The 27152-nt window shown below is 37.0% G+C and overlaps 5 protein-coding genes across 6 annotated transcripts; all 5 read right to left on the minus strand.

Moving 5' to 3' along the window:
• LOC104725164 (pentatricopeptide repeat-containing protein At5g50390, chloroplastic-like) lies at positions 1375–3981 on the minus strand. Its single transcript, XM_010443781.2, has 2 exons — positions 1952–3981; positions 1375–1870 (listed from the first exon to the last, which is right to left on the minus strand). Exons 1-2 carry the CDS (start codon positions 3934–3936, stop codon positions 1540–1542), a joined length of 2316 nt encoding a protein of 771 aa, XP_010442083.1. The 5' UTR covers positions 3937–3981; the 3' UTR covers positions 1375–1539.
• Positions 7160–10207, minus strand: LOC104725174 (probable inactive purple acid phosphatase 27). Of its 2 annotated transcripts, XM_010443791.2 has the most exons (10): positions 9826–10207; positions 9631–9722; positions 9470–9536; positions 9269–9388; positions 9089–9181; positions 8854–8983; positions 8686–8767; positions 8456–8588; positions 8162–8367; positions 7160–8083 (listed from the first exon to the last, which is right to left on the minus strand). In XM_010443791.2, the coding sequence occupies exons 1-10, from the start codon at positions 10018–10020 to the stop codon at positions 7342–7344; spliced, it is 1860 nt and encodes a 619-aa protein (XP_010442093.1). In that variant the 5' UTR covers positions 10021–10207; the 3' UTR covers positions 7160–7341. The 2 variants fall into 2 exon arrangements, with proteins under 2 accessions (XP_010442093.1, XP_019090824.1); XM_019235279.1 differs by lacking the exon at positions 9826–10207 and having other exon boundaries at positions 9470–9513; positions 9631–9700.
• On the minus strand, positions 10596–12174 carry LOC104725185. Its single transcript, XM_010443803.2, has 5 exons — positions 11807–12174; positions 11477–11719; positions 11302–11380; positions 11002–11080; positions 10596–10905 (listed from the first exon to the last, which is right to left on the minus strand). Exons 1-5 carry the CDS (start codon positions 12116–12118, stop codon positions 10842–10844), a joined length of 777 nt encoding a protein of 258 aa, XP_010442105.1. The 5' UTR covers positions 12119–12174; the 3' UTR covers positions 10596–10841.
• Positions 12396–15112, minus strand: LOC104725193. Its single transcript, XM_010443815.2, has 3 exons — positions 13627–15112; positions 13115–13364; positions 12396–12919 (listed from the first exon to the last, which is right to left on the minus strand). Exons 1-3 carry the CDS (start codon positions 14904–14906, stop codon positions 12743–12745), a joined length of 1707 nt encoding a protein of 568 aa, XP_010442117.1. The 5' UTR covers positions 14907–15112; the 3' UTR covers positions 12396–12742.
• Positions 15348–18459, minus strand: LOC104725203 (probable ubiquitin-conjugating enzyme E2 33). Its single transcript, XM_010443823.2, has 10 exons — positions 18217–18459; positions 17393–17486; positions 17186–17240; positions 16766–16804; positions 16618–16681; positions 16462–16523; positions 16334–16373; positions 16211–16238; positions 15950–16041; positions 15348–15831 (listed from the first exon to the last, which is right to left on the minus strand). Exons 2-10 carry the CDS (start codon positions 17447–17449, stop codon positions 15546–15548), a joined length of 723 nt encoding a protein of 240 aa, XP_010442125.1. The 5' UTR covers positions 17450–17486; positions 18217–18459; the 3' UTR covers positions 15348–15545.

Here is a 27152-nt window from a genome sequence, read left to right on the forward strand (position 1 = left end):
CTCCACGAGGCAAAATTTCCTGAGTGATTAAACTCACAATTATCTCCTTTCAAGCAGATTCCATGACCGCCTAGATAGTGTATACAAGTAGGACGACGATACTTCCCCATGATCACCGGAGATAGTTTTGATTTTAAAATTAGTTTTTCGTGGAGAGCGAGAGAGACGTGAAGAAAATTTAGAAATTTAATTAAAATTTTGGAGTTACTTAAGGATTATAAAAAAAATATATGTGTATATATATATATATATGATTAGAATCAGATAAACAAAAGAGCGTTTGACACGTATTTTGATTTTTTTCCTAAATGATTTGAAATTGATGAAAAACTAGGATTTCACATGCGGTACACTGCGAGATTAAATTATAAATTATTGTATTTTAAATAATATTTTTAATTTATTTAGTTTTCAAGTTCTTAATTCATTAACTTTTGTCTAATTAATTTAGATTTTTTAGAATTTTTTTTCTTCTTCCTACATTTTATAAAGTTTATATAATCACATTACATTTTTTATTAGATAGAATATAAAATTCTAGATTTGTTTTGTTCTCTAGAATTAAACAGAGGTATATGCCTATATAGTATGTTAGTATATTTTTGTATGTGTATTTTTTTTTTTGGAATATTAAGAATGTGTTATAGTATGTCTAATATTTTGTAATTCATGTACTAAATACTTTACAAGTTAATTTTCAAAACTATGATTAAAAATCTATAGTTTCTATAGTCCAAACCTGCCATGCTAGGCGAGTGAGCCAACATGTTCAAAGATTTTTAATCCGCAAAAACTCATCATACGAAACCCGTGAAAGTAAAATTTAGTTTTAAATACGTAATTAAAATAAAAATAAATATGTTAAACACTTATTTAAACAATCTGAATTGTGTATGGAGAAAATATTGTTTTGTAAAATTAGAAATTTAATGTTAATTAAATTAATTATAAACTTAATACTTAATATTAAAGAGAGAGGTTCCAATTGTTTTGGAAATTTATTTAGATTGAGAAATATTGTTTTCAAAAATAGAAACATAATATTAATTAATTAAATGAAAAACAAATTAATAATTAATACCAATGGCATGCTTGTAAATAAGTGTCAATTTCAGGATTTATTTTATAAATGTCTCCAAAAATGTATATAGTCACTGAAACCCCGGAAAATAAATAAAAAGATGGACTAATTGGTTTTTTTTTTTTTTTTTTTCTGTTTTAGGGTTTGTTTTTTTTATTGAAAAAAAAAACTAAAATTTGAGTTTTCAATTAGGATTAACCCGCAGTTTTTAGCCCCAAATCATACTGATAAACGCATTTCTTCTTCCTTATGGGTTCCATGATCATCGGTCTATTTTTATTATAAGCAGAGAATGATAACAAAACTTTTTACGTTTTATTGATAAAAATGCTAAAAAGAATAATAGAAATCGTTACATGACCACACACTATTTCATTTCCCTGTGTTATACATTTATCTTTAGCGTAAAAGGAACAAAAAACAAATAAGAATGGAGTCTAATTCTACCTGCCTGTGATTCACCAATAACCTCCACAAGAACACTTCCCTTCTTTGAAATGATGGAAACGGCTCGCGTCTCTCACTACCATCTCTCTTCCTGTAACCAATGTTATGAACTCAACCACCTTGTGGCAGTCTTTGCAGATTCTATGGTTCTGCGTTATCTGCAGTGCATTCCATTCCGGCGTATTCACCAATCCATATGCTATCGCAAGCTTCTCGCTGTGATATTTACCTACTCGTTCTTCTTCCTTCTCATCCACGTCTGGTAAAATGTGTTTCTCCTCCGCTAAATACCCATACTCGTAAATTTCTTCCATCAATTCATCGACTTTTTGGTATATTTCCCTGTTTCATTGCATCATCTTTTTAGGTAATGAGAGAGAAATAAAAGGTAAAGAAAGATTGTACTGCTATCAGATAAATTACCTTTTCACCGTCTCATCGTAAGAATCACACTTGTCTCCTGAAAGAAAACTGTGACTCTGATCTCCAACCTCGACCCAAGTACAAGCTGGCATCATGCTTAATCCTTTGCTCTCCAATGTCTCCAAAACTCCTGCAGCTTCTGCAGTATTTCCCATACTGTTGTACATATTATACAGCACAACGTAGTTTCCAAGCTTCTCTGGTCCCATTCCGTAGAGTTTTTCAGCAACCACTCTTCCTAGCTCCAAGTTTTCATGCATCCTACAGGCATTCAAAAGCGCCGCCCACATATTAACCGTCGGTTTCAAAGGTGCTCTTCTGATGAAAGCAATGGCTTCATCTAATAAACCATCCCTACCCAACAGCTCAATCATGCAGGCATAGTGCATAGCCCTTGGTTTGATCCCATGAACCTCACTCATCGATAGGAAAATCTCCCAACCTTGTTCAGACAAACCTGAATAGGAACAAGCTGATAGCACTGCAAGGAATGTGACATGATTTGGAGCGACTTTTGCAGCAATCATTTTCTCAAACAACTTAACAGCATCGGTTCCTCTACCATGATTTGCATACCCGCCAATCAAAGCGTTCCAAGAGATTATATTTTTCCTCGGCAATGTATCAAAAACATATCTAGCAGTATCTACTCTGCCCCATTTGCTATAGAAGTCCACAAGAGCCGTGTTGGCTACAATTTCTGATTCAAAACCGTTTCTAATTAAACTAGCGTGTGCCTGCTTTGTAAGCTCAAGCTTTGCAAGCCTAGTCGAAATTCTTATCATTATGGAAAGTGTGAACTGATCAAAAGAAGCACCTGAGTTTCGCATCTCATACAACAACCACAGAGCTTCCTCACTGTAACCATGGAGCGCATAACCTGCTATGATATTGTTCCAAGCAACTGTAGTTTTCTCAGGCATACTCTCAAAAGCGCATCGAGCATCCTCAACGTCCCCGCACTTGCTATACATATCTATCAACCCACACGACACAAAAATGTTATCCACAACTCCTAGTTTCAACGCACAAACGTGTAACTGTTTCCCCACGTAAATAGATCCTAACCCAGCCGAGGCACGAAGCATCACCGCAAATGTATGAGTCTCACAATCAGAAAGCTCCTCCCACATCATCTTAAACAGCTGAAAAGCTTCAACATAATTACCAAAGTTAACAAACCCAGAGATAATCGAGTAATAAGACAACAAGTTCCTCTCAGGCATTTCATCAAACAACCTACGTGCATCTATAATCATCCCGCATTTCACATGCATCAACAAGATTCTGTTCATCATGTACTGCTCCGGCTCAAACCCATTGCTCATCATAAACCCATAAACCCTTTTAACACACCGAATCGATCTCAAACGAATACAAGCTTCAACCAAAGCATCATATGTACTAACACCTACTTTAAAACTACCTTGAATCTCCAAAATCTCAAACAACTCAAACGCTTCCCTGAACCTATTACACAAAACCAGCTTCTCAATCTGACTACATATCCTCACTCCAGATTTCCTGATCTGGGTATCATCCAAAACCTGAGCTTTCGACTCATCATCAACATCGAGTTTGATCTTCTCTGGTTTCAGCTTTGGCTTTGGTTTCAGACCTTGAACTACAGAGGAACATGTGATCCTCCCAAATGGGTTCTTCCATCTTCTTCCCCGGAGTGAGAAATCGTATCCAGAAAAGAGAAACTTTCGTGGGAAATTGAAAACTTTGTGATTGGAATAAGAGTCTCGACTCTCGTCTAAGCTTATGCTCTGGTAAAACGAGAGTGGAATCTCCATGATTGGAAAGGTAATGAGATCAATAAAAGAATGGGAGAAAACAGATGATCCAGACCATACTGATCGGATTCGGCTCCGTAGAAAAAGATGGATTTGTTTCGTTGATGCTACGCAATGTCTAAAGAAGAAAGAAAGAAAAAAAAAAAAAAGAGAGGAGAATTTGAAAAAAAATAGAGAGAAGAGCATCAAAGCATTGGGAGCTCCGCTGATGGCAGTTGGAGATGGTTAAGACTTTTGTGGAGAAACTACGTCGCTTTCACCAGATCTAATAGCAGTTTAATTTTGGGGAAAATATAAGTCCGGGTATCCATTTATTCTGGGTGGGTTGGGATATCTCGGGTTTTCCGGTTTAAAGGTATATATTAGGCTTATTTTAGCAGAAGGTACATTAGTAGAATATTTCTAGATTTAGAGTTCCGATACCGATTACTCAAATTTCTTAAAAAAATAAAATATTGTGTATATAGATTTATCCAAAATGCTAGAAAATACTCAAATTATCTAACAATTTTTGCTGTTTTTACCTAAATTCACTCCTATCTAGGAATTCTACTACTGTTTCTTTTGTCAGGTCAACTAAAATAAACAAGATTAAAACAAGAGATCGCTCTAGAGAAGAGATCGACGAAAGAGAATCGCAATTGCGAAAATCGTTAGCGAAAGATAGATTTGAATCGCAACCTTTTTTTTTTTTTTGACACCACATCGCAACCTCTGTCTTTACATGCTCTTAATTTGACCGTTACAAAATTAAAACAAGATTGGACATAGTTTTATGGGCTTATAAAATATCGGCTTAAGGGCTTGTAAAGTATTGGCCCATATCTTGGTCTTACGCTCTATATAAGGGAATTTTTCAAGTTTGTGTTAAGGGTGAAAAGTGAAAACTAGTGTATCTTCGAGTTTAATTCATAGATTAGTCTATGACTATGAGTAATGAGTATGAGATTTTAGAAGTAGAAAAAGGTGGTCACTGAGTTCTAGACTTCTAGTGATTAGGATTTTTTTCTTTTTTTTTCTCTCTTTTCTTTTATATATACTAGTCAAATTCATCTAAAATGACTAGCTCTATGACGTTCATGTAACATAAAGGTGTAAAAATTAATAGGTGCAATTTTTGAAAGATGGGGATAAGATGAAGAAACACGATTATTGGAAGAAAAAAACTTGCAACTGTTGAGATTATTAAAATTCTAAACCTTTAGATGAGGTAACAGAAATAATCTCATCCGTTAGATTAAAATTGACCCCCCAAAAATGGGTTTATTAGAAATAGAAACAATATAAAAAAGAATAAAATAAACTTTGTATGCGTGAAAGTTTATGTCTTTATAAGATCATTAATGTTATACTCTTTCCGAACTATATGACCACATGTATAATAATAATAATCTAACAGAGAAGAAATTTACTTATTCGTATTTAATCAAATGGACACTAACAAGTTCATAAGTAGACACTGACAGGTTCATTCATAAGCTTTTGTCATTGGTTCGCTGAGTTTCATAAATCTATTTATATATGTTACAACGCAACACATATATAAAAATATCTTGAATTGAAGATTGATGCAGTTTAATTAAAAAACGCTACAATAAAACAATTCTTTGATTTTATTTATTAACTTGTAAGTTTAAAAAATATTCAGAAAACAATAATTTCTAAACTTGTTTTTGTAGTCCATAAACGTTTATATATATAATAAACAAAGATGTGTAAAATATAAAAGTGTAAAACATAGAGGTGTTAAACAAAAAGATACAAAGATTAATAGGTGCGATTTTTGAAAGATGGAGGGGTACGATGAAGAGATGCAAAAATTAATAGGTACGATTTATGAAAGATGGGAGTACGACAAAGAGACAAGATTATTTGAAGGAAAAAAAACTTCCAACTGTTGGGATCGTAAATAATTTTAACCATTAGATGGAATAATAGAAATAATCTCATCCGCTGGATTAAAGTTGACACAAAAAGTGGGTTTGCTATTATATATAGATTTATAAATCTATCTGTATGCAAATATAAGAATACCTTGAATTGAAAATTGATGCAGGTTAATTAAAAAACACTCCAATAAAACAATTCTTTGATTTTATTTATTAACTTGTAAGTTAAAAAAATACTCAGAAAACAATAAATTCGAAACTTGTTTTTGTAGTCCATAAAAGTTTATATATAATAAACAAAGATGTGTGAAATATAAAGGTGTAAAACATAGAGCTGTTAAATAAAAAGGTGCAAAAATTAATAGGTGCGATTTTTGAAAGATGGGGTACGACTGAGAGATGTGAAAATCAATAGATGCGATTTGTGAAAGATGAGGGTACGACGAAAAGACACAATTATTTGAACGAAAAAACTTGCAACTGTTGGGATCATAAATAAGTTTAAACCATTAGATTGAATAATAGAACTAATCTCATCTGTTGGTTAAAATTGACAAAAAAAAAAAAAGGGAGTTTGCTATAATATATAGATGTTCGNTTCGGATATTTGTTCGAGTTGGAGTTTGGATCGGATACGTACTCAGGTTTTCGAATCTTGAGATTTAAATCCGTTTGAGTTTGGAATAGTATTCAATTTAATTTTACAATTTGTGTATCAAATAATCCCAGTTCGAGTTTGGAATAGTATTCAAGATAATTTTACAATTTGTTACGTCAAATTATCCCAATTCCAGTTGGAATAGAATTTAGGTTAACCTTGTCAAAAAAAAAAAAAAAAGGAAGAATTTAGGTTAACCCTCTATATATAATATACAAACATTAGGGTTAATCAAGTGCTGAGCTCGCGATTGCATAGTCTTCAACATCGATATTAGTTAAGATTTTGGAGCCATGGATGTTACTGCTGAGCCTGCTTGTGTCAATACATCTCAGACAGAACTTTCATCATGGTGAGAGACTCCATATCAATCATCTGAAAACCTTTATTTATTTGTCGAATTTCATAAATTCTAACTATATAAAGATTTTGGGTAGGTGTAGGAAGGAGAAGTGGAGACTAGCAAGTCTAGTATACCGATCGGTGGGGATTCAAGTGTTAGTCTTCGGATTTATCATTGCAACCTCTTCGTATATGAAACGCCACAAGATTCCTATAAGCACGGTACTCGCCGAATCTTCCGTGTATGACTATCTCATCTTCAGCCAATGTAGCATTGTCGCGGTGTGGGTCGCAGCCGTGATATACGGCACAACTCATGGGGACGATCTATTTCCCTACAAGATCATAGTTGCAAATAACATATTTGGATGTTTAAGTAGCATCTACGGTCTCCTTTACCTCGAATTCCGTTTCTACTCTATTTTCCCCGGTTTAGCTCTTTACTTGAGTTTATTCTTTGTGTTATGTTCCGTCGTTGCTTTTATTCATTCTATGTATCTATGCTATGTAGTTGTAGAGATGAGCAAGGAACCTCATCTTCTTTGGTTGTATCTTTTTTCTTCATCAATATGAGTTTCTTTAGAGGTCTTGCATATGTTACCAAATATACATGAACAAACATAACTAAATTACATAAAAACATTACGTGAAGTCTAAGGAATCGAAACCAGACTGATTCTTCACGAAGACTGAGACTTCACATTAAGAAGCTAATGTGGTCGGCTCACAGCTATCCCGAACACAAGCCAAGACATCTCTGTAATCTCTAGAGACGGTGAAGGAGTCATGGACAACTCCATTGCTGCTCTTCTTGTACTCAAAGAGAAGCGAGGAGTGATCGAATGCCGTCAACTTTACAAACCCGTAATCATAGTCTCTCAAGATACTCCAGTTGGGTTTCAGCGAGCTGAAGGAAGACAAGTGACTTCCTGCACCACCAACAACCACGTGTATAGTTCCTTTAAAGGCTCCTGAGTAGTGAGTCTTCTCATTGTCCATACATTGGTTTTGGTAAATGGGGCAGGTTCTCTCATAGTTATGGACATGGCCGTAGAACGCAATGTCTACTTTGTACTTCTGCCACAGCTTCTGCAAGCTCTCTCTTCCCATAGGCTCTTCAAAGGAACCTTCTTGACCATACCAATCATTTGTCGAATAACCAAGGACACGATGTGCAATAAAGATCAACCATGGCTGAGTCTTTCTATCAACAGAGGCAAGACAACGCTCTATGAATAGATACTGTTCTGACCCTTCTCTCCAATCATGTTCAGTATCCGCTACACAGAACCGAAACATTCCATAATCCGCAGAGTACCAGAACTTAGCTTTGTTCTCAGCAGGAAAATAGTACATGGTTTCAGCAGGAACCCCACACTCCCCTCCAGAGTCTTTACCACCATAGAAGGAACCAGAGTCTGGCCAATCCCGCTCATGGTTGCCACTGCAGAGTAACACAAGTTAAGGACAAGAATCCACAAAACCGTTATGGCAAAGACTGATATGGCCCGGGCAAGCTAACCTTGCAATCATGTATGGAACAGTAGAAGCGATAGGTTCAACTTGAGCTGTGAACTGATCCCACTGAGAAATGTAACCATTCGCGTAAGTGATATCTCCAATGTGGAAAACAATGTCAATGTTGTTCAAGTCCTTGATGAGTTGGTCAGTCGTGTTGAGGGCACCAGGCTGATAATCATTGTATTCATTTGACCCATCCCGCTCTCCCTTAAAATACAAAACATAAGTCCTGAGAGTAAAGATTTAGACAATGTTATGTTTTTGCATAGAAAACACTCAAACAGTTAGGAAATACCTTGCCCATGTCGCCAAAGATTATGATCTGTTGTAACGAGTCTTGTCCAGGATAAGGAGAAGACTTGAACGTGAAATTCTTGCTCCAAATTATCGAACCATTCATCAACTCATGACCCATCCTGTATGTGTACCTTGAGGTAGTAGATGATCCAAAATAAATTACAGTACAAAACCGTTACCCCAACTAAAGGAAGCTGATACTTTTTAAGTTCTAAATAGTGGACATACCTGAGGTTTGGCCAAAGATCTTTCAAGAAAGCAGTGTGAATGAAACCAGGATCCCGCCAACCAACAGTACGAGCAGGAGCACCTGCGTCAAACCGCGTAGTAAGAATCCAAAAATAAAGATGAGGGCGTATAGATTTTGTTGTATCATATTCTCAAAGTGTAACATACCACACATGCTGTTTCTGGTAAAAGTCAAGGTACCAGCTGGCGATCTTCTACTTTGAGTTCCCTTCCGACTCCATTCCACAAACGGAATAGCCTCATCTATGTTGTATCCGCTCGTCCATGTTACAGTCATCTATCAAAATCATAGTATGAGAGTCTTTGAATGCTGTAAAGCTTTGATAAAACAGTTTTTCTAAGAAATGTCATAGTTGACTCAGGCTATGGAAGGAAAACTTACTTCGTCCCAAATCTTCCCTAAAGCAAGACGCGGATAAACCGGAGCTTTAGGATTGATAAATGATACATGATTCGAAACAGCAACAAGTGTTGGCTGCAGAGCAATAAAACAGATTAATTAGAGTCTCATTTGGTATTTTCAAATGGAGGAGGGAATTGAAGGGTTGTGTACTCAACAGACATTTGAAAGCCCCCCGGTAAAGAGTGCAAAGGAGAAATCAGCTCTCTGGTTAATAAGCATAAACTTCAAAACCGCATTACCGGACTTCATGTAGTCAGGATTGGACTTGGCATACATATACTATCAAAATTAAGAAACTAAATGAGATGAAGTAGCCTTGTCAAAAGTAGAGAAATCAACAGTCAGATTGTAATAAAGGACCTTGATTGGAGCTGAGCAAATAAAAGGAGCTAACTCTTTGCCATCAGTTGGAGCACAAGAAGATGAGCTAGAAGAAGATAAAGACAAAAACATGTTATTAAGACACCAAGTACAATCGAACATATGATTTCATAAAGAGAGATTGATGAATATGTAAATACTCGAATTTTGCTGGTGAGAAGACTCCAACCCAATCGTCTGAAGACGGCTCTGGGTTTGAAATATCAACATTTACCCATTCAGTGTCCTCACCCTGTAGCAGAAACCATCATCGAATTTGGTATTACAAACGGTTTACAGGAAAGACCAAGGAACAGAACAAGTTTTTAAGTCTGGTCTGAAACTAAATTTGTTACCTGAGAACCAAGAACACGAGGGGAAGCGTTAATGGAAGCAGGGTGATGCAGAGCAAAATTAATGCTGTAAATATCAATTTGAGACAGTGCTTGATCTCGACGTCCACTTTCGTAACTTGAGGTCAAGCTCGAAGCCACATGTACGATGAAACACAGAATCGCCAACAAATCCCTACCCATCATTGCGAGTTTCATCCTTCTCTTCTTTGGTTTCGTTCAAGATTAAATCTTTGTAATCGTATATGATCTACGATTTTTCAAGATTCTGGGTTTTTGATCAAAAATATATATTTATCTCCTCCCTCCATCGAGGCGTTAAGGAGGAAAAGACAGAGACAACAAAAACTTTTCTTTTTTAGGAAGACAGAACCAAAGAAGTTGTCTGATTTTTTACTTTGTAAAAATAATTGTCACTGAGGTGAGCACATAATGTCGTAACATTTGTCAATGAGAAAATTTGTCATTATCAAATTTTCTTATTTCGAAAAAAATAAACCAAAAAAATGATATTAATATGAAGAGAAATATGATGATTGTAGTTTTATTTCATTTAATTTTCTAGAATATATAGTGAAGGGGATGTCTCTCTTTCACATTTTTTTCATCTTTTTTTTTTAAATCAAGAAGGAAAAATTGCTCTTCAATTTTTTAAGTATATTTTGCCCATTTCCTTCATAAAAGAATATTCTTAGGCTGTGTGTAATATTCTATGTATATATGAAGGGAAAAAAACACAGCCACATAATCTGTCTACTGAATATAGTGGGAAGGAAGACAAACATTGGTTTTACTTCTCATGAAAAGTCTCTCACTCAACATAACGCTGGAATTGGTTTCTTTATTGTTCACATTGGAAAAGATTACAAGTTACATCACCAAACTAGACTCCATCTATATTTGGATACAGCTACATGATCGTACAATTTCACAAACAGTTCTACAGCACCGAAACAGAGAACATACTTACAAAGCTAATCCAAAGGCCAGCAGCATCATCTGGTAGATAACCTGATTTTTCATCTGTTTGCTATCCGAGGCTTTGAAAAATGCGGAGCCAGTCTCTTCTCGAGCTCTACCAAGCTGGAAAACCATGTAAAGAAACACGTTTAATGAAAATATTATCATAAGTTTCTGCTCTGCTATCTCATAAGTGAGTTTAAGAAAGTTCTGACTTACATCTCATATCTGCGTTTAGCTTCTTTCTGTTTTGTGCGGTAAAGGTCACTGTCTTTCGGTATGTTGCTCAACGGATCAGCTACACAAATTTGCACACAAGATTAAGAACGAGATTACATCACTAACATATGCATTTAAATGTTGACAAACATAAAGGAAACAATAAGACACACAAGTGTCATCTAACTTCACGGTTCCACTTAGATAAATATCTTGTATCTGTAGAATATCACTAAATGTTCAATACGCTATCAAATGAACACTAATCAACAATAGTTTCAAAGCAGGAAATAACGTTACCTGAAAGCATAGCAAGGTGTTTCTCGCCAAATTCTTTGTGAACTTCCATCGCAGTTGCTCTGCTCAACCGGATTAGTCCCTAATCGAAATGCCGAAAAAATAAGTTAATATAAACCTAAAATGGATTTGACATTTCATATCAAACTCAAGAAAGACACCAAAAGCAAGCTATAACCTTCTTCTCCTTTCTTTTAAGAATCTTGAGATGACATTTCTTGACATAATGAGTCAAGTGATAACGAGAATGCCTAGAAGAAAGTTCTTGTTTAACCTCAGGAGTAGCATCAAGCCACTCAGAAATATCCTTAGATTTCACCAACTCTCCATTATCCAAAGACTCTAACCACGAATACACAGGTAACCACTGATCAGTCCTCTGAAATCGAGCTGGGTGTTGTTGATCCGTTTCCACGTTTTGCTGTATATATCATTCACAGAATCAAATCCAAAAATCAAAATCGAAAGAGTTGCATCATCAAAAATGAAGTGACGGTTGGTTAATTACCTCGTTCTGATCTGACGATGGTGTTGGTCTCATGTAATGTTGGATTGAGAGGAGACGATCTACGAGCTCGGAGCGAGGCATGTGACGGAGATCCGCCGGTAAGGAATCTAAGTTTGTGCCGATCCAAGTCTCGACTTCGCCGACGCTTACGACGGCTTTAGCGTCGGGGAAAGCTGAGACCCAAGCTCGAGCCATTGTCTCCCATTCCTGAGATGGCTCTGCTCTCTGGTTCACGTTTGAGATTTTGTCATCCGATTCCAATCGCTGCTGCCCCTTTTCATGTTCTAGGGTTTCGTCACTCGAATTCGACATTTTTTTCTTTCTTTGTTTGTGGTTTCACACAGTAGTGGTCTGGTTGAAAAAATGTTTATCTTTAAATAAAGTACTTCAGTTAATTTTTCCTCTTTTTCACTTATTACAAAACAAGATTTTATCACTTACAAATTCGTAATTAACTGAAGTTTATCGCTTTTGTCTTAACCGTCTTCTCCTTATTCTTTCTGGTTTAATTACACGTCATTATTAGTTGTTTCTCTACTTTTTTTTTTCTGTACTCCTATTAGAGTAAGTAGTAGACTGTCAGTAACAATGAAAAATGTACTTACTATATTAAAAGTGCAATGAATGTTTACAGGATAACAAGTACACACCAATTTCTAAAAAACAATGATAGAAGAAACAATCTTCCAAGTAAAGCAATCGACAATCTTTGTGGAACAAATCTACAGACTCTACTTTGTTGTAAGAAACTGAGGCTCTTGTAGTGATTTTCACACTCTTATGTCCATTAGCGTACACGAGTGTTACAAATAAATGAATTGGAGAAGTATCCAAAATTGGATTTCTATAATTACACTATACACAATTCAACAACTATAAGAAGAGAACAATGAGATCTGAGAACAACTCCGATTTTTGTAAGAAAAATGTGCTTACTTATTCATCTTCTGCTATGAAGTTTGGCTCTTCCCCTCGGCAGAGGTACTCGTCACACATAGAGGACGTTCCCCAATCTTTTCTAAGCCTCAAGATATCCTCTGTGAAAGTAGATCCAGAGGCTCCAATGAATACACTGGACATGGCGCATATCGTTTTATCAAGCATTGCATCCACCTGCACATTGCATGAAGATTATAATATATCAGGCCATGAAACTAACAGTGATTCATAAATCCACATTTCTGTTAACGAACAACCATATGCAAACCGCACAGAGCCAAGAAAAAAGCAAACAGGTTTTCACGAGATCTGTACTTTGGTTTCAATTATAAACAAAGTGATAAAAGGCTCAAGGAGTGAGATTCTTACCTGGGAGTCATCCTCTATACCATGCCGATATAACAATGCATCCCATTTTTCAGCTGAATTACGCGGTGGACGTTTGACAAGAGGCACAATTTTTCCATCTACCACAACAAGTGACTGAAGCAGACTTGTTTCACTTTCTGCAGCATCTGTTGAAAGATAGATGACCGCGCCATTGGATCTTTCCACTATCCGAGCGATGCACTCTGCAGCTTGTGGAATCGGATAGAAACAACTTGGAGATTTTGCATTGCTGGCATGAAAAAAAAGAAAATCGCCATCTTCAGAAAACTACAAATCTAACCTGGTACCTAGTCTAGTAGTCTTTAGAACATCAATCTCAGTACTATATCTTACCACTACAATGCAGTGCCTACATGATATGTCATATACTAACGGGATAGACTAACAACCAAGAACATAATGTTGCTTTGATAATCATAATCCATAAAGTACGAGCTACACTATGAACTTCAGGGTAATGTACGCTAGAAAGCAAGATGAAAAAGACATACCAGAATTTGAGGAACCCATGCCTGCGGAAATGAAGCGCGATGAAATTCTTTCCCAAGAAGGTCTGGATGAATCTCTGTGCGGTCAACAAAATAAGCTTACTAGGTTCGATCAGTGTCTTGCACTTGTGGTTAATAGGTCCACCAGGCTGCATCACCCAATCTTGCTCCATATCAGCATAGAAGACATCCCCGATCGCGATCACATCATCATCAGACTTAAACTTTGTCTGTACGTCTTGCACAGTTCTCTTGCTCGGCTTCTTTATATCTTCAGTCCAAGGAGCCTGAAGCTTCCCATCAATGGAAATCCCCAAACCTTTCAGCTTCTTAACATGCTCCTCATCCACATAACAAAGCTGTGGTAATGAGAAGTAACATATGAACCTGTCAATGCGAAAATGATTCTTTTTGGCCTTTTCTTTAAACTGATCAAAAGAAACAACAACGTTTCTTCCCAAGCAAGTGTTGATCCGCTCTATATCTATCACTCTATCATACTGGTAATCAAACTTAGGACTTGGAATCACCAAAACTCGATCCAGCAATGCAGCGAAGAACATATGTTTCTCTAAGCAAATCAAATGGTTACTCATTTGACCTGAGAGACATATAGCGAAAAGAAACTTATCAGATCTCGGCTTCCACTCTACAGTTCTCCGATCTGACAAGTTCTGATCCACTTTTCTACATCTATCGTATAAGAAATTCACCGAATCAACTCCGGTACCGCCTCCGGAGTAATTTGCAGTCCTGTGTGGTGACAGAAGCACCTCTTGGATCTCTTTATTTAATGAAATCTGCTTTGATACAGCAGATTTCACATCCTCAAACAACACAGACGATCCCAAACTAGAAGCATTCGCTGATTGATTAAGAGAAGGATTCACCAACGTACCATTCCAAAGAGAGAGAAGCTCGAGCTGTTGTTTCCGTAGAAGATACAGAGCACGGAGCTCAGATTCCTTGACTCGATTCGCCAATGGATCCAGCTTAAATCTCGAGAGATTCGCCGAGAATAGTTCACGAGGATCAGTGAGTAAGAAGAGAAGACCGATTGAGATAACTAGAGAGACAGCGACGATGACGTAGCGCTTGTTGAGCGAGATCTTCCAACGGTGTTGTTGAACTCGCTGCATAATGTCCTCGATCTGAAACGTCGATGGTCTCGGACTTGTTGTGGCGGTGGAGGAAATTGGATCTTCACGGTGACGGTTTCGAGTGTCGTTTTGAGGAATCAAATGCTGGTGGTCTTCTTCGTCGTCTGACGAGTTACGCTCCATCTCGCGAAACCTAATTGTACGATTCTACTCAAATTTCTTAGAATCTGAAGCTCCGCATGAACAATTCGATGGAAGATTCAAAGAAAGTTCTGAGAAATCTTAACAACATTGAAGAAGAAGAAGAAGTAGTGATAAAGTATGGAGATGGAGCGTGAAGACGAAGATTAATGATTTCTTCTTCTGTAACTACCCGACTAGTGAGATGGTGACAGTGTGTTGGTTGAGGAGAATGATTCGGTACAGGTCATACCGGGTTTCAAAATTTTATTAAAATTAAAACTGATCGATTTAATATAGCCGGTTAGGTTTATTGACGTGTTTTGTACTCAGGTAATGGTACATATCAAGATGAAAATACAAAGGGGGAATTAATAACTTGTTCCTCTACAACTGTAATATGAAGCCATCATTTACTAACATGCCTCGTGCTGCTTTACGGAGTAGTCATTCAAATTAAGCTACCTTTATATTTATACGTAATTTCAAAAGCCATACCAAACTCGATGTATCTGTTTTCTTTTTAAGAGAGGGGAGAGAGAACAAAAGACACTACTACTTAAGTACTGAGAGTGAGAGACCATGATAAAACAGACTTTACCAGATTGACTTGCAGTCATGGTTGCGTTGCATTGCATCTAATCACATTTGAAGCAAAGGCAAAGCCATTACAACTCCGACAATCGATACTAGCAACAATACTATCCAACCCGGTAATGCTTCTTTCTTGTTCCTTCTCCTCTCTTTCAGTCCCATTTCTTGAATGCCTTCCTTTTTAATACCAACACTTTTCTCTGATTCGACTTTCGAATTTTCACTCTCAGGAGAATCCTCAGGTGTTGTCTGTTGAGTGGCTGCTTCCTCTTCAGCTACTTGTTGCTGGCTGTACTTCTCTACATACTCGGGAAATAGTTTCCGGAACGTTGCACTGCCACAACAGTTGAGAAAAAGTGAATGACATGTGAAGCTTTACAGTTACACTAGTCAATCTCTGAGATTATCCTAAACTCAAAACAGTTACAGTTTCTGGTGGGAGTGAAACTTACTTTTTACAATTGAAAGCAAGAGATGACTTGGCCAACTGTTGTTTATCGGCTACACTAGTGTTTACACTTCCTGTTGTAGGGCTGTTATCCATCTGTATACCACAACGTTGTAATGCAGAAAAATATTTAATGAACGGAGGATGAATGATCACAGTAACAAAGGACATCGCTATGTTAAATCAATAAAGATCTAATGGTACAACAAAAGAAAAAATAAGAGGTTATGCAAGAAGAAAAGTTCTAGACCTACAATGAACTTACCATAAATGAGAGAAGTCCAGTAAGTATGCTGCATTCAGGAAAACGAATTAGTCAAATAAGGACCCATTACTCTCTTTATTCGAATAACTTGAAAACATTTAAAATATACATAAAATCTTATACCTTGACACTGACCACATTGGATTCCAGCTTTCTGGATGAACTGTACATGCCAGGAAAAAGATAATTAGATAACAGACAAGTTGAAATGAGATCAACTTACAAATAACGAAAAAGAAGACTGTGCTTACAGTCACTCATAGACAAGCAGATTTTCTTTTGTGTCACAAATCGACCATTTGGTGTTGTCATTCTGCAGCCACAGAATCAGGGTTCATTACAAAGCCGGACTAAAACATAGGAACTGAGAATATTGAGAAGGAATTCTAAAGGAATAAAGAGCGCACGTGATTCCAGGTGGTTTGTAAGGATATTCTGGAGGGAACTTGATCTTCCCATAGTAAAATCCTCCTATCAAAGAGAATCCGAATATCAGAATCATATACCACATTGAAGATCGCATTTAACATATATATTAACAAAGAAGATTTGAACCTGCAAAAGGTGTTCCCTCACTGCCTTCCAAAACATAATCTGTAGGATAAAACTCAATTAACATTTAAATAAATAGTGCAGTAGTACTGGTAGCAGGATTGAAATACCCTAAATGCTAAAAGAATAGCATGACCCTTCTCAGTTAGGCAATGAAAAAGAAAAACTTGAGGTTTTCTATTAGTTTTATAAAAAGGTCTTCTTCACCATTACATATTACTACTAATCATAAACATGATATGAATACTATCTCCGTCACCATAGCAACGCCCTATTTCGTATTTTTTTCTATATGCCCAATGGAAGAAACATATACCAACTACCTAATGCACGGTAAGCATCCCTATTGCCAAACCGTAATAGAATAACTCGAAGCAGAAATCACAAGAAGAAAAGAAAACTTGAAAGCTAGATTAGACTTACGCCACTCAAGAATGTCATTTGGGGAAGGACGAGCAACAACATGCGAGACTGGTTCCTAGCAATCCAGAACATAACAAGTCAATATTACTAACAGAATACAAATACATATCCTGACCAAAAACCATGACGAATTGCACAAGCAAAGAAACCAACCACAATTAATAAGATTAATATAAAACTGATGGACAGAATGAGAAGAGACAATACCTTGCAAAGTGCTCTGTATTCCTTTTGAAGTCGCTTTATACAAGATTTTTCTGCCATCTAAATGCTTGAGGGAGTTCCGATTTGAGTAAAATTCCTGCTAATCAAAAACATCGAATTGTAAACTGCAGAGAGACAATCCAACCTTAAGTATGAAAGGTACAACACTAAGATAAAGTCCATATCAAGGAAACCATCGTGGCGTAAGTCATACATTTGGCAAAATGACATGAACAAGCAAGGACACGAAAATATCACATGGGGGAAATAAAACATAGAATCACAGACCAGAAAATGTATAACTTTTTTTATTTTATTTTTTGTCTGAATTACACGAAAATGGAACTCATATAACTAAACAAGATTATCAAGAGCTTGATCTTTAAGTCAAGTCTAAAACTGTATAATCTTTACATGCCACTGCCGTATAATTTAGATAATACAAATATCTCAAGACACATACAGAGAAAGCACAACTTGACCAATTGATTCAAAAAATAAGAAGGATCAAGTAAAAAACTTGAATTACAAGCATCTTTCAACAAAAAAACTTGCATAAACCCAAGAAATTGTGAAAAAAACACAAAAATCACTCGAAAAAGAAAAAACGAAAAAAAAAACAAAAATTTGATCAAATTCCATAAATTCAAAGAATATTCCCTGAAAGATCCCTAAGAAAACACCTCAACTCCGCCATATCATTTGACTCAATCCAATCGAGTAGATAAAATTGAAGAAACCATCAAATTTCAAACAGAAATCGCTCAATCTAAGAAAAAGCTAAAAGAAAAAAGAGAAAGAAATCAAACTCATCCGCGTGCGCGTACCAATTCGAGGGAGTGGAGGCGTGAAATTGTGTGTGTGATCAGAGGCTTGGCTTAGGATGGCGAACAAGCGAAGTGAATCGTGACTAAGGGGGGTATAAGAACAGATCCAAGGAAGATAAAATCGGAATCGATGATGAATGATCAGCACCTGTAGGAGATTCTCTCTCTGTGGGGTTTCTCGTTGATAATAATCATTCGTTTATTTCTTTCTTTTTATCGACGCGGCAGAGAGAGAGAGAAGAAATATAGCAAAGCAGGAGATTGGTTTTACACTTTACTTTACCGAAGCAACCCAAAAAATATCCAATTGAATCGGTTCTTTCTTTAATTTAATTAATTATCCTATCCCGGTTCGGTTTTTGCTCTTTTTTCGGTATTTTGACCATGATTTTAGTCAAAGTTATTGAGTTCATGAGTTGTTTATTTTAATCCCCAAATTATTTTGTATACTATATAATTTTAATAAGTTGGTTGCAAATAAGTTATATATTAAGTTTTCTATTATTTGTATAGTCTGGATTTGGGTAAAATGTCAAAAAAATCACGAACTTTCAAATTGTGGCAAAAAAACCATCAACTTTAAAAATGTCATTTAAATCATCAACTTTAGGTTAACTTTTTAATAAAATCACTAAGTTTTGTTGACTAGGCCATTTAAGACATGACGTTAAGTCAACTAACAGAAATACTAACAGGGTCAAGTCTTGGGGTTAAATTTTCTGTTAGAACATAAAACGACGCCATTTTATTTAAAAAACATTTTGGAAGATTTGTGAATCGAACCCGTGACCTCCAAAACGCACAACATCAACGCTACCAACAAAACTTAGTGATTTTATTAAAAAGTTAATCTAAAGTTGATGATTTAAATGACATTTTTAAACTTGATGGTTTTTTTGGCCACAATTTGAAAGTTCGTGATTTTTCTGACATTTTTCCCGTCTGGACTTATTGTTTCCAAAAATCTTTTAAAAAATATTCTAAAGAATCATTTGATATCATCTAACTTACCATATTAATTTCTTTTATTAAATTATTCATCAAATTTTTTTTTTGATATCTAACTTAACATATTAATTTGTTAATTATCATCATACTTCACCTCTCATTTTTATGTATGAGTCTATTTTGTGAAACAAACAAATTATCATACTATTTATTATAATTAAAAAATCATTTATTTCCGGATATACCATAAGTTGAATTTAAATATATATATATATATATATATAAATGATTCAATCTATAAAATATTCAAGTTTAATTAATATTATTCTTTAAAAATAATATCTATTGAATTAATTTTTTTACTGAGTAACGGATCAAAATTTGAATATTTAAATTCATTTTCATACTTTTTGTTGAATTTTATAATTTTATATGATATAATAAACTTTAAATAATTTATTTTGAAATATTTTTAAAATATTGAAACTAGATATTAAAGTTAGAAACTATAAACTATCTAAATTGGTTTGTTATAGCAATGTCAATAATATGTCACGATAATATGAAAGAATTTCAAAAAACAAATATATTAAAACAAAAAGTATAATAATATATTAAATTACTCATAATATAATAACTCACTTTTTAAAAATCTAATTCACAAAATTATGTCTTATAATGACATTCAAGTCATGAGGTAGAACATACATTGTTGAAATAACTTCACGTACATAAACTAATACAACATATTAAATTTTTATTTTAAAATAGAAAATATATAACATTTTGTATAAAATAAAATTTAACCAGTGTTATAGCACTGACACTTATCTAGAATCATTAAAAATATAAAACTTATAAAATAAGTGTATTTTTCAAAGTCATTATATTTAGCATATGATTTTATTGCATAATATTTTATCCAAAAAAACTTAAAAAAAATCATATAAATTATATTTTATATAAATATTACAATATAAATAAAATAATTTTCAACCTGTGCTCTAGCACATGTCTTAATGTAGTATAATATAAAAATTGGATTTCATTTTATATATTCCTACTATTAAAAGTAAAGTTGTTTATAAAACTAACCTTTATTTTGTAAAGGACTAGATTTTCACCCGCGGTATACCGCGGGCAATATTTTCTTGAACGAAAACTTTTAGTTTTAAGTTATAATTGTTTGTTGATTTTATTTAGTGTTTGAAATCATATAATTGTATTTAGATTGTTAATTTTAGGATTTAATCTGTGTTTTATTGTATGACATTTTTGTTTACATAAGCGTAACTTAATTAATTTTTTTAATATTCTAATATTGAGGGGTTAATAAAATAATAATAAGATAAACACCAAATTAATAGTATTTTAATTTATATATATATATATATATATATATATATATATATATACTCAAATATGTCCTGCTATATAACCCGTGATATTCAAAACTAAAATTATTTTAAAACATTTTTTGGCATAAGCATTTAATTTAGTATTTACTTAAATTACTTTAGTAACCCACAAAAATAATTTTACATTTACATGTTACATTTTTATTTTTTATTTAGTAAATGTATTTAAAACATGAAATTATACACTATAAGATCTGGTAGATCAAATGAACCATCTAAATGTCTTTACGTTGGTGTACATTACTTTACATACTTTACAGAGTTTACTCTAAGTGAGTTTTGTTAACTTAAAATATATAAGAGTCTTTAATGATAATGGTAGTGATTCCAATTGTTTATGAAAGTTGCGATTGGGGGGGGGGGGAAATTTTTTTTAAAAATTGGGAAGCTTATTATAACATAGGAATTGTCAATAAAAAAACATAAAATATGATAAATCTTTTGTTATTCTTAAAAGTATTAGTTTGAGACATGAGCTTGGGTCTTTATAAGAGAGAGAAATATAATCAAATCATATTTATAAATTAAAATTAAAAATATTTAATGCTAATGGCATGATTGTAAATAGGTTTGAACTTGAGGATTTATTTCATATATGTCTCCAAAAATGTATATCTAATATATTAAAGGAGAAGTCGAGAGAGCTCACAGTCAATCTCACAAAAATTGACGTTGTTTACCCTTAATGAAATTACCCTTTAAAAAAATTGGACAAGCTTTTATTCTCTATTTAGGTTGCTGAAACGTACCACATTCATCCTCAGACTTAAGATTACTAATTTGCCATTAATGAGATTCAAAACTGGACCTTTTTACCCTTCAAATTAATTAAGAAAATTAAATATCTAATCTATACAATCGTCAAAACGTGATTTTATAAATTAAAAAACCCTAAAACCTAAAATAATGGGCTTTATATATAACCCAATCAAAGTATACCGACCTATTCGAAACCCTGAAATTATAGGTTGTTAACAAATATATAAATAGGTACAACCCTAACCATTCTCCATAATTCGAAATCTTTAAAAAAGAAAAAACCCTAAAATTATCTCATGTTCTTGAAATTATATATGTATTATAGTCTTGATGATTCTTTATATGGTTCTTCGTATTCGTGTTCGTGTTCTAATGATTCATATCCTCTTTATGTATTATTTGTTTGGAACGCAAGTTCGAGCATTACCAAAACTTTATGTATGGTTTCTTTACTTCTTATATTATATTGTATATGTTTCTTGATTTATTTAAAGTTTTGTAAAAACTAATTATACTAATTCTTATGTTTCAGGTGAGTTAGTAGATGGTCGTGATCTGTAACATCCGTGAACCGAAATCCCGGTTTGGGGATTCTCGATGTAGAAGTTGCATCGGTCGATGCATGTTCAGATTTCTACGTTTTGACTTAAGTTAAACGCTGCGTTTTGGGTTGGGAAACCCTTACGTCGAGTTTTTGTCTCATTCGACGGATTTGGCTGTTTTTGAGAGAAAACAAAAGAGAGAAAAGGTTCTTGAGTGTTCTTGAGGATTTTGGGTGATTTGAGGCTGTTCCTGTAGAGATCTGTAGCTGGGATCGTTGTAGGAGCTCCCTGGGAGCGTTGTTTTGCTTGTTTAAGGTTCATAATCTTCTTGGCAAAGGTAAGTGCATGACCATGGCTTATCTAAGCTNTTATCTAAGCTAGAGAACTCTCTAATTTGCTTGATATGTGTTGTTAGACGTGTTAGATTGTTAATTGGGACGTTAGGAAGCTTTCTTGTGGCTTGGGATCAAGTTTTGTGGTTGTAGGAACGAAGATCCGGCGAGAAGCTTTGGGGAAAACACGATGCTCGGTATTGCATCGGTCGATGCATATCTTGCGTCGGTCGATGCAAGTGCGAGGACGGCGCGTAAAACCTTAGGGTTTTCGTGTTATGTCGAGCATGCGTTGGTCGATGCAGTTTGGGTGTCGGTCGATGCATGTGTAACTTGCATTGGTCGATGCAACCCTGTGTTGGTCGATGCATCCCCAATTGGTGTCGGTCGATGCATGTTGGTGTCGGTCGATGCAGAGTCCTGGTTTGTTATTGTTGATTGTTGATTGTTGTTTGATGGTTAGAGATGACTCTATTGCTTGTGTCTATAGCCCGGTAGATGGGAGGATTGCCTTACTGAGTGTTTATAAAATACTCATGCATTGCAATATGTGTTTGTGGTGTAGGTAAAGGCAAAGTGTGATCGTGGAATCAAGGCAATAAAGAGGAGGATGTTCTAGGGACTCGATTGGATGTTGTCAGGCATTGCTAGGTTGCTAGAGTTGAGTCAGTAGAAACATTGCTAGGTTGCTGGTTCCATGTTTTCTGATGATTGATTATTTGGATATTGGTTATGCCTTGAATATTGGTTATTTATTTATTGGATATTTATTGGTATGGATATTCCGCTGTTAATTGTGATTGTGGTTAGGTGGCTAGTAGGTATGGGACCACTAGTTGTAGTTTATATAATTATTATTATTATTATTATTATTAAAAAAAAAACGGGTTGGGTCGTTTCAGTTTGGTATCAAAGCCCTTACGGTTCTAGGTTTGGATTCGCTAGGCTTTGTGCTTTAGATGTTTGGGATTTGCATGCTTTGTTTGATTATGTGAGTTAGTCAATTGTGTGTGGTATGGAGTCCTAGAACATCCTCTTCAAGCCGATTGTGTGATTCCACGGTGAGTTTATGTTTCTGTGTTATGATAGTAACTGTTTGCTTAGTCTTCTGTTCATGGTAGTGCAGATGGTTAGAGATGGTACTGATGCTGGTCGTGGTCGTGGACGCGGACGTGGTCGTGGTAGGGGCAGAGTCCCAGAGGTTAGTGAGACCAAGGACCGGAGTGTGACAGGTGAGGGTGTTGGCGAGTCGCAGGGTGTTCCGGGGGATTTTGTGAGTGTGGCCGGAGGGGGCGGTGTTGATGCTCCAGTGGCCGGTGGTGCTAGGGTCCCGGGTGTGGGAGTCCCAGCGGGTGGAGTCCCTGGTGTTGATTTTGCAGCTTTGCTAGCACATGTGTTAGAGCGGTTGCCAGCTGTGGTACCGGCTCAGGCTCAGGTTGTGCCACCAGTGGTGGCGGAGGAGCGGTAGCCAGTGGCTGCGGATGCAGGAGTACATGGACGTTATTTGTCCATGCTCAAGGAGATGAAGGGTCTCTTCACTGAGAGGTTCTCGGGTGGTACAGACCCTACTGTTGCGCATGCATGGAGGACACGTGTGGAACGCAACTTCCATACTCTGAGATGTACTGAGGAGTTTTGGGTGGACATAGGGGTCCACCATTTGAGTGGTGATGCGGAGGTGTGGTGGAGATCAATGGCTGCTAGGAGAGTGCAGAGGGAGCCTGAGGAGGCCCATATTAGGAGGTTTATGAGGGCTCTTCGTGATGACTTGAGGGTCCATTGTAGAGGACGTAGTTATGCTACGCGTGCAGAGCTGGTTGAGACTGCAACAGAGATTGAGCAGGATATCCGGGCACAGTCAGTGGCGGTTAGTCCAGCAGTTCAGCCTAGTAAGGCTCAGCATCATGGAGGTTCTAGCAGGGGCGGCAAGCCTATGCCGGGAACCAAGAGGAGGTGGGAGGCTACACAGGCGCAGAGTGGTGCGGGTTGCTTCAAGTGTGGGAGCAAGGAACACAGGTTTGCTAGCTGTCCCAAGAGGAGTACTCCGACGGCAGGACCTCGGGTATGCTATCATTGTAGGGAGCCAGGGCACATCAGACCCTTGTGTCCCAAGTTGCAGCCGGCAGCAGTGGCAGCATTGCAGCAGGTGCAGCCTGGAGGTCAGCAGGTGGCACGAATTGAGCAGGCGCCACGGGTTTACACGACTGCAGAGACTGGTTGAACCAGTACCGGGGCGATCACATGTATAATTTCTGGTACTTAAGCTTTGTGAAATTTTAGTAGGTTCAGATTTTATGTTTTCCTCTGATAAAGTGTTAGGTTCTCAACACATGAGGTTTGTGTAGGGACCTTGTTGGTGGGCGAGTTTAAGTCCCACGTTATGTTTGATTCTGGAGCTTCTCACAGCTTCATTACTCCGGAGTGTGCAGAGGGTGCGGGGATCAGAGGGGATCCCAGAGAGCGTACTGGTGTTGTCAGAGTTGCGGGAGGAAAGTTCTTGAGAGTTACTGGACGAGTTAGAGGAGTTGATATTCAGATCGCAGGAGAGTCGTGGCCAGCGGATTTTCTTATCAGTCTAGTGGAGTTGTATGATGTTATTCTCATGATGGATTGGTTGCATTGGCATATGGTGCATCTGGATTGCCATCGGGGTAGAGTGGAGTTTGAGCGTCCAGGAGGAAAGTTGGTTTTTCAGGGTATTAGAACGACTTCGGGGAGTCTCGTGATCTCAGCCATTCAGGCTGGGAAGATGATCGAGAAGGGCCGTGAGGCTTATTTGGTTACTATATCTATGCCAGAGTCAGTGGGGAAGTCTACGGTTAGCGGTATTCCGATAGTTGAGGAGTTTGAGGATGTGTTTCAATCATTGCAGGGATTACCACCATCTCGGTCGGATCCTTTTACTATTGAACTGGAACCGGGGACGATGCCGTTATCCAAGGCTCCTTACAGAATGGCTCCAGCAGAGATGACAGAGCTGAAGAAGTAGCTAGAAGATTTGTTGAGTAAGGGATTCATCCGTCCTAGTCTATCACCGTGGGGAGCGCTGGTGTTGTTTGTGAAGAAGAAGGATGGGAGTTTCCGGTTGTGTATTGATAATCAGGGTTTGAACCGGGTCACTGTGAAGAACAAGTGCCCTCTTCATAGGATCAATGAGTTGTTGGATCAGTTGAGGGGTGCTACTTGGTTTTCCAAGGTAGCTCTGGCGTCGGGTTATCATCAGATACTGATAGATTAGGCAGATGTGAGGAAGACGGCTTTCAGGACGAGGTATGGGCATTATGAGTTTGTGGTGATGCCTTTCGGGTTGACTAACGCGCCAGCATCATTTATTAGATTGATGAGCAACGTGTTTCAGGAGTTTCTTGATGTGTCTGTCATCATTTTCATCGCGCCAGCAGCGTTTATGAGATTGATGAACAACGTGTTTCAGGAGTTTCTTAATGTGTCTGTCATCATTTTCATTCGATGATATCCTGGTATATTCTAAGAGTCCTGAGGAGCATGCAGTGCATTTGAGGGTAGTTCTGGAGAAGCTGCGAGAGTAGAAGTTGTTTGCCAAGTTGAGCAAGTGTAGTTTTTGGCAGCGTGAGACGGGTTTTCTGGGTCACATTGTTTCTGCAGAGGGGGTTTCTGTAGATTCGGAGAAGATTCAGGCTATCAGGGATTGGCCTAGACCGCAGAATGCCACAGATATCAGGAGTTTCCTTGGTCTGGCAGATTACTACAGGAGGTTTGTGCAGGGTTTTGCAAGTAGGGCACGTCCTATGACTAAGTTCACAGAGAAGGATGTTCCTTTTGTTTGGTCACATGAGTGTGAGGAGGGCTTTGAAAGCCTTAAGGAGATGTTGACTACTATGCCAGTGTTGGCTTTGCCTGAGCAGGGAGAACCCTATGTGGTTTATACTGATGCATCCAGAGTTGGTTTGGGGTTTTGTGCTGATGCAGCATGGGAAGGTGATTGACTATGCTTCGCGGCAGTTGCGGAAGCATGAGGGCAACTTCCTTACTCATTTTGGAGATGGCTGATGTAGTTTTTGCCCTGAAGATTTGGAGATCTTATCTTTATAGTGCAAAGGTACATGTGTTTACAAATCATAAGAGCCTGAAGTATATATTCACTCAGCCTAAGCTGAATTTGAGACAGAGGCGGTGGATGGAGGTTGTGGCAGATTATGATTTGGAGATAGCTTATCACCCTGGTAAGGCTAACATGGTTGCAGATGCTTTTAGTTGGAAGAGGGTGGCTTCGGCTCAGGAGCAGGAGATGGAGTCTCTGGTAGGAGAGATCAGTGGTTTGAGGTTGTGTGCTGTTTAACAGGAACCGTTGAGTTTGGAGGCAGTTGATAGAGCAGATCTTATGAGCAGGGTGCAATTGGCACAGGAGAAGGATTTGGGGCTTGTAATGCCTCTAGGGATGTTGATTCAGAGTATCAGGTCTCAGATAATAGAACTATCTTGGTGCACGGTCGGGTTTGTGTGCCCAAGGATGAGGAGTTGAGGCTGGAGATTCTGAGAGAGGCTCATGCGAGCAAGTTTTCTATTCATCCAGGAGCGACTAAGATGTACAGTGATCTCAAGAGGTACTATCACTGGGTTGGGATGAAGAAGGATGTAGCTAGTTGGGTCGCGAGATGCGATGTGTGTCAGCTAGTGAAGGCTGAGCATCAGGTTCCGGGTGGGTTACTGAAGAGTCTACCCATTCTTGAGTGGAAGTGGGATATGATCACTATGGATTTTGTGGTAGGATTGCCAGTGTCACGGACCTTTGATGCTATTTGGGTCATTGTGGACTGGTTGACTAAGTCAGCACATTTTCTGGCCATTAAGAAGACTGATGGAGCAGAGGTCTTGGCTATGAAGTAAGTGAGGGAGATAATCAGATTGCATGGGGTGCCAGCGAGCATTGTGTCTGATAGGGATTCTAAGTTCACTTC

Source organism: Camelina sativa, chromosome 2 (assembly GCF_000633955.1).
Source record: "Camelina sativa cultivar DH55 chromosome 2, Cs, whole genome shotgun sequence".
Classification (NCBI taxonomy): Eukaryota; Viridiplantae; Streptophyta; class Magnoliopsida; order Brassicales; family Brassicaceae; genus Camelina; species Camelina sativa.